An 8,069-nucleotide genomic window follows, 5' to 3' on the forward strand; every position below is an offset into this window, starting at 1 on the left:
AATAAACTGTGAATACTTAGAGTATGGAAACATAAATTGTCAGCGGTGTAGAAAAACAACTCTCCACAAAGTTGCATATGTTCATAGAAACATGCATATGCATACTTCATAAACTGGAACAGATGAGTATGAAACAGAACATTCATATTATATTGACTGTAGTTGCTGCCATGTAAGGATAAATAAGTTACGTTCCATTACCACCTCTTTTTAACGATGCAAAACCTAAACCACAACCATCACCTTATTTTTCTTTGCGTTCATCTCTGAGTAAAACACAGGTCTCATCCCGTGATTGTAGAGACTCGATGGTTTCATGAGATTCACGATCGTGAAGCGGTACGTTTGCTCTGGTCTCATGTTTCGAACCCTGTGTGATGTAATAAGCGTGATTATGATGTAATAATAAACAAACACTATCCACCAAGTTACTGAAATATTCAAGTTACCTGAAGAAGAACCACTGTGTGTGTTTGTTGGTGTAGAGATCGGTCCTTAGTGTGAGTTCATACTCGAAATCTGACCTGTAATGATTGCATATTAAATATTATACACCGGGGCCTTAACATAGTTACGTAAGGCTAGGACTGGCACCATTATGGACGAAAAACAATCACTAACAAAGTCACATGCTTGGTAATTTGTAAGCGAGCACGTGGTGTTATAACATCATGAGGATAAATAACTTACAGCTTATCCACTTTAAGCAAGTTTCCGCTCTCGAATCTCGATTCAAACTCCAGGGTTAAGTTGTCTTCAGGATATTCCCTAGGTGTCAGTGTTGTGCTCACCATCGCTAAACGACAACCGGCCACACGAGAGCGCATGAAGTAAAGGTCACGACCCGGGTCGTTATAGTATATCATCTGTGTAGGAATAGGGGTGTATATTAGGTGATGCTTGGGTAACGAACCAACACTGTATGATGTAGGCTTACTGCACTATATTGTCATATTGGTTATTCCAGTAAAGGGGTTTGTTTTGTGAAGTTTGGGTAAAAGGATTGGTTCCAGATATTGACTTTCTCAGACTCACAGCAAATTAGGATAATAGTGTCGGAAATTGGGGCTTAAAAAATTAATTACCAAGCTCCCGGCATTGCAGTGGGGTTTGCCAGAATCCAGTCTAATTATAATATGTTTACTACAAGTTGTACATACATGTAAACAATAAGCAGGATTGTTATTGTTATACACAAAGTTACAATGTTAATACGTATACAATGGCCATTGTTTGCAAGATAACTCACTTCACCCAACTGCGGCCCCCTCACAGCAGGGGTCGGTTCTTTCCCTGTATGTTTGTACAGAGGATCGGGGATAGGAGGATTGTATTCAAGGAATCGAATAGCTGGGCACACTACCTGCATATGGGAAGGCCACCTGTTGGAAGCATATGGGGCTACATAGTTACATATATATTTGTTTCTCCTTCCTTTTAAATACAGTAATGAAGTTAAGTTTATTAAAAACTAGCAGCAAAAAACAGTTGTTAAAACATGCTAAGGGATAAACTATGGATGCTAAACCAACAATATTAAATGAAGTGGTTACTTGGTGTATTTTAAAGTTTTCATAGTTAAAACCATGTCTGCTTATCCACACACTGTAATGGCTTCAGCAACTCGACTGTGGGCATGGGAGTGGCAACCATGGATAAGTCACTCAAGTAGCCACATACCTTGTAGCTTGTTGAGGGCCAGCTTCTTTAGTTAATGCATAGAGGTTCCTTGGTTCTCTTAACTTTGGTATCTTCCTACCAGCTTGGTAGTGAAACACAAGCTGGGTGGTTCGGTGGAGAAGGTCATCGGGTAATTGGCCCTCACTTGAAAACACTGGGAAAAGGTGAAATTATACAAAGCATGGGCCACGTCTGAGTTTCAGATATACCGAAATAGTCTAGGTGATGAGGTGGATTTTATTTATCTCTTGAAATAGGAATTAACAGTAAATAATAGTTGATATACCATGATAAAATAAACAAAGCATTGGTAAAAAGGGTGGCTGTTAAACCCTATAGAAAACAACACGCAAAATGTTGCAAATATTTGAAAAAAATAATATACTTTAAACACAAAGATATCATTAAATATTATCAATGTATCCCTCACAAGGTCCTTCAATAATTTGTCCATTCTTTCCAAACTGTTCATCGGGAACAGACAGATCATGATAACCACTCAAGCGTGCGTCGTAGTTTCGTCGCCATTCTTGCAAACTACGGAAGTTATCTCGAAACGATGCATTACGACCTAATAATGAAAGACAATGGTTTAAGTTTCACAACAATGGTATATACTGATATGGAATAAAACTGCACTTATGTTACTTAATAATACTGTATGCCTGTTGATCATAGTTAAAACAATTATTATTATAAATCTAAGATCTGAAGTTTAAAAATCTACTGACAATTGTTTATTTTATGATACCACATATAAAGTATACAACATGGTTAAAAGCTGCCAAATCAAACAGACAGAAATTAAGTTGCCTGTAACTAATTAAACAGACAGACATTACAACTTATATACAAGCACAACTTAAGTAAGGAATACCTGCAACATAATCATTAATCACTAATCATTTATGTAATGTTCAAACAAATATAAATTAGAACAATAAACCGTACAATTAATTACTAAATACTTAAGTGGCAAACACCATGTTGGAACAAATAATAACCAACAAACACACAAAAGAGTTAACTTGACAGCTATTTCCAAAACAACTCAGAATACATTGCCAATAAAGTGTACACTTATTGCCAAAGTAGTTTCACCATAAAAACAAACATTCTTTACCTTTAGCAGCGTCGGTGGGGGACATTATACACCGCAGTCTAACTAAACATTACTGTTGTGACTCTAATTAACTTTCCTTCAATTTAATTTAAAACAACCACAGTAGCTTGAGGGGTAAGTCTCCTCCAGTGAGAAATATTAACTGAACAATTGAAAGAAGAGATGTGACCGGCACCCAACAAAAGCCACTCCACGCACACCATTGTTCTCATAAGTGCTCAGTAAACATTGAATGAAAGTGGTTCAAATGGACTCAGATGTCAGGAATTAAACGCAAGTGTCTGACTAATGTAATGCTGAAATAACAAACAGAAATTTCGCTGTAACAGATTTTAAACTTTCCTGATGTTTTAGCATATTCCGTGGTAAGCTTTTGTTGGTATTTTGTTGGAAACCGCTGATATAATAAAGATATTAACCAAATGTATATTTGTCCAATTCTGGCCTATACCCTAGGTCACATGACAGCCTACAGGACTTAACCCATATAGCATAAAACAAAGGGTAAGCAATCGATGTAAAAACCTGACAATAACTTATAACAAAGCGTTAAGACAGAGTATAGTTAGAAAAGTTTGAGTACGTTTCTTCAACAACTTGTGTTTCACTTTATAGTGGTTTTACAAAATAAAGTTAAGTAACTGTTTTAAACGCATACCATTATGTAGGACAGTTGGAATTGTTAGGTACTTTATTTAAACAATGCACTTGTTTTAAAAGGGAATTTCCAGTGACGGATTTTTAACCGTCAAGTGGCAATCATTTTCCACAAGTGACAAGTCCCACTTATGGTTACAACTTCAAGTGAGACCTTAATCATTAATCCTCAATGTCAATTAACGGGGCGACTCGACACTTTGTTGCGTTAATGACCTCTTGTGACTCAAAACAAGCAGCATGACTCGTTATTTAAGTGATGACTCGTAACTTCTCCCTTTCTCGGAACTCAATACTGCCACCGTTATGGGCGTATTTCTTTATACAAAACACCTAATGGTAAACTCGAAGATGTTTCACCGTGTGGCAGGCGAAACAACGGTCTTTAAAATCACACAACGAATAATTGCCAGAAGATCTATTTAACACTTATAATACACCTTAACAACAACATACAACAGAAACAACTATTAAAGAGCTTTTACTTGTTCCTTGGCATTCAGACAAATATAGAGGTAACCACAATATGTAAATATGCAAGCATGCTTTAAACTGCCACATACCTTTTTACAAACATACAGTTACCGTGGTAGGTATTGAACCCTGTACCTTCAACACACATACCTGTGTAATATCCATAATGCTGAAGATGTCTTTTCATGAAGTTATCATATGGATTCTGGGGTGAATAATATCAACATGTAACAGGATTTTACTAAGTTTTAGTTGTCAACTTTTACTTAACTAATTTTACGTTTATCAACTAAGCATTATATCTGACTGCATAATGAATGAATGAAATTATTTATCCTCGCATAACAGAGCAATGACAGTCATTATAGCATGTGTGTTCTGTTTCATACACTTTGTGCCTGCTTAGGAGTTACCACGTATGTAACTTATTTATCCTTGTATGGCGGGGCAATGTCAGCCGTTATAACACAAGTGTTCTGCCATGTATGTAATTTTGTAGGTCATTTCTTTTTTCAGGAGTTTAAAATATAACTGACACTTGACTATTACTTAATCATCATAACCTACTACAGTCCTGTCTATGCTCGATTTCTTCTTCTTAATTTTCTTTCTTGACTTTGGAGACTTTGAGGTTGGATACCAACTAAACTTTGGCCCAAATATCCAAAGAGGTTTCTGGTTAAATACTTTATACAAATGTTGAGTAACTGAATGTAGCATGGGTATTGTAAACTCTATTATAACTGCCAACCTAATCTGTATGTCTTGTTTACTTGTTATGCATGATATAACTAAGTCTAAAAAATGAGATCTTAAGACAATTGTTTATTTTGTGATCTTAAAAGACCAAACTCTCGTCTGCCATAAAATATATGTGTGCCTCAACAAGACAGAAACCCTGTTAAGGTCTCACTGAATGGCAGAGTATTTGGTTCTTTAAGATCACAAAACAAAAAAATACCCTAAGGTCTTTCCATACTTATAATGATATATAACACATATAACAATACAACAAACCACTTACCGGCACAGCCGCTGCCTGTAAAACAAGAAAAAGTTTTAAAAAGCGACATTACCAAATTTTAGTCAAACAGTAAATCATATTTAATTTAGACAAATTAAATCTTCTTGTTAACGCCCGTACCTGTAAACACTTGTGTTATATCGACTGTCGCTGCCCCGCCATGCGAGGATAAATAAGTTACATACGTGGTAACTCCTAAGCGGGCACAAGGTGTATGAAGCAGAACACCCGTGTTATAACGACTGTCATTGCCCCGTCATGCCAGAATAAATTAGTTACATTTCTTACATTATTTTAAGTTTAAACTATTCCTTTTATTGAAAACAATTATTCACAAAAAATAAACAACTCACCAAACCTTCGCTTGACTTTTCTTCAAATATTTCTCCGTCATTTAAATCTGTAACATCCCCTGTACTATCAAACTCTGTGTGAAGGATATTGTCCATTGCTCTCTTGTTGTTGTGCTGTAATAAATACAAGTTGTTATAACATGGGGGTGAAATGCTACAATGTATCATAAAACATGAAGGTATTAGTTTATAAAGAAATTTATATTAAGCATGGGTATACAGGTTTTTGATACGTATGTAGGGACGCCTGTTTTGGTATTTTTACACCTTAATCTCACTAGTAAGTTAATACTTTATTAATATTAATTATTGCAAAGGTAACATTATAGGACAGAAGACTGGGTAATTATCAACAGTTTAAATAGAATAAAACTAATTGAACATTTGATTAAATAGATATTTGTTAGAAAAATTAAACGAAAATTACAGATTTTGTTACAGAAATTACGATTTAAAAATAGACAAGTAAAAATCAATGAAAACAGATTTTCCGTGAACAATAGTGCTTGGAAATCACTTACGCACGAGTGCTGTCACGTCTTTATTTGTTTCAAACCCTCGACATACAAGCAAACAACAGTGGTCAATGGAAAACCGCCCGCCCACCGTGTTTACATACCAAACATATATCGAACCCTTGTCCAAAACATTTTGGAATTCCAAGGCTGCTTTGAGTCTCAAGTGAAGCTAAAGTTTCTTAGCAACAACAATCACTTAGCGCCAACTGACGGATGAAAAATTTCGCATAATCAGAAAACTAGAAGTCTGCAGTTAATCAAAAATATGGCGAATTTCAGTAACAATTATAGTTCTTGGTACGATAACTGGTATGGCAGAAAGTTGGAGCGCAGTCAGTTGCAACCGAATGTTTTGAAATGCACGAATTCGAACTCTGAAAATTCCCCCGAAGTTGTATGGGTGTCAAAATCCCATGACCCTCTCGATCTACGAAGTACTGCGCCAGTTCCACGCAGAAAATTTGTCGAAAGCAAGAATTTAAACGCGGCGGGCAAATCGTTTCACGAGCCTTCGATCACCTTACAGAAGTGGGGAAAGAAATGGGCGGGAAAATCTGTCCCGTCAATGCAAAGCACAAGATGCGAAGAATGGTCGACTTTACGCCGTATGTTGCCATCAGAAGGCCACCCAATTAATAAATCGCCGCCTAACTGGGGTAGCGGGGTGTCCCCCGCCCCCACGATGACTACGAACCGAGTTACCAGGTTCCCGTATATTAACAGCCCCATGACCCGATACGTGGACGACATGCATAAAACTAACGGACTCTTTAGATTACATTAAACAAGACCTGGGTGCAAGGAAAGATTACTTAATGTTCAACAATACGCAAACCGTGTTATAATAAATTCTCATAGATAACCGCGTATACACCATGCGTAGTTTATACCGTTAAGACTGGAGTTCACAAAATAACCATAAAGAAGTATTGAGAAAAAATTTCAAATGTCTATAAGTAAGACACCCATGTTATACCTCAACTACGAGCATGAGGTACCTATTATACCTCGACAGTGAGCATGGGGTATATGTTATAGCGAGCATGAGGAGTCTTCTACATTCACTTTATTTGAGTAATAATTTTAATACAAAACAAACACGAGACGCCAAACTTAAAGGAACATGCGGTCATGCTTGTTACATCATAATAAAGTTCGTTACGAGACAATAGCTGCAACCGATGGTTAATCTCAATTCTCAACCTGGAGGTAAAATATATAAGATGTTTATGTTATTGCTGTCGGGTATTAATTAAATCAGAAACCATGTTTTTGCAATTATGTGATCGTAAAGATCAATGTTTTGTCTGCTATACAACGAGACATGACCAGGGTTTGCAGTTAAGGCTAACAATACAAAATTACTTTCTGGCTCTAAATATTGAAAGTTGATTGTTTATGTCAACAATAAAGAGCAAACAGTCTACCAAAGTTGCCGACCCCAGACATAAATTTAAAAAAAATTGAAATAATTTACCTTTCAGTGTTGCCATACCAGCTCTCATCATTTCATCGACCAACAATAAGTTGGAAGCAATAACAGTGCTGCCAGATAGAAACATTGTTAGTTTGTGAATACATTTTTACATGGGTTACAGTGGACCCTACCAGTAACCTAGGATTAAGCTAGAATTGGATCATTATAAGAAACTTATATATTCTGTTGTAAGAGGGTGAGGTCCTACAGCAAGGCATGCTATAGGACCTGAGATTTAGACCAGTGTTGGCCCATTACCCCATAACACATATACCCGATGTACTTGCATATAAACTACTTACCATGAGTTAAGTAATTGTTTAGTAACGCAATGATTATCCAACACACCGGCATCTACGGGGTTCATGGGTTCACCTGCAAGTTCGAACAATCTACATTATTTCCATCAAGACTTAAGATACAAACTGTCTAGGTTTAAAAAAAATGGTAATACAACATTGTCAGTATACTAAGGTGGTGAATGCAATATACTTTGGCTCTGCTTGTTTGTTGTAAAATCTGGTTTGGGTTTACAAGTGGGGAGCTAAAACATATGGTGTCAATGTCATATCTATTTTAAAAGTTAGCATTGCATGTCACCCAGGCATTGCATGTCCGAACATCATATCTTCGACTGTGTAGCGTATGTAGATATGAATTCTCACAAATCAATGCAATGGTTGGTTTGTATAAATTACCTGATTGCAGATCAATCCCAACCGGCAAGTTACTCCCAGCGTATTCTTGTTGTAACTAACGATTG

The 8,069-nt window shown here is 36.5% G+C and overlaps 1 protein-coding gene and 1 long non-coding RNA gene across 3 annotated transcripts; both read right to left on the bottom strand.

The window, feature by feature from the left end:
* Positions 1 to 91: 91 nt before the first annotated feature.
* On the bottom strand, positions 92 to 5,940 carry LOC101242543 (cytosolic carboxypeptidase 2-like). 2 transcript variants are annotated; one of them, XM_026839594.1, is made up of 11 exons: positions 5,833 to 5,940; positions 5,312 to 5,425; positions 4,959 to 4,973; positions 4,502 to 4,609; positions 4,085 to 4,139; positions 2,111 to 2,251; positions 1,681 to 1,834; positions 1,250 to 1,382; positions 691 to 866; positions 450 to 524; positions 92 to 370 (listed from the first exon to the last, which is right to left on the bottom strand). In XM_026839594.1, exons 2-11 carry the CDS (start codon positions 5,405 to 5,407, stop codon positions 226 to 228), a joined length of 1,098 nt encoding a protein of 365 aa, XP_026695395.1. In that variant the 5' UTR covers positions 5,408 to 5,425; positions 5,833 to 5,940; the 3' UTR covers positions 92 to 225. The 2 variants fall into 2 exon arrangements, with proteins under 2 accessions (XP_026695395.1, XP_018672188.2); XM_018816643.2 differs by lacking the exon at positions 4,502 to 4,609 and having other exon boundaries at positions 110 to 370; positions 5,833 to 5,938.
* Positions 5,941 to 6,877: 937 nt separating this feature from the next.
* LOC113475425 lies at positions 6,878 to 8,069 on the bottom strand. The gene is made up of 4 exons (XR_003397181.1): positions 8,005 to 8,069; positions 7,609 to 7,681; positions 7,307 to 7,374; positions 6,878 to 7,032 (listed from the first exon to the last, which is right to left on the bottom strand). It is a non-coding gene; the product is annotated as an uncharacterized LOC113475425 (long non-coding RNA).

Source organism: Ciona intestinalis, unplaced genomic scaffold, assembly GCF_000224145.3.
Source record: "Ciona intestinalis unplaced genomic scaffold, KH HT000449.1, whole genome shotgun sequence".
Lineage (NCBI taxonomy): Eukaryota > Metazoa > Chordata > Ascidiacea > Phlebobranchia > Cionidae > Ciona > Ciona intestinalis.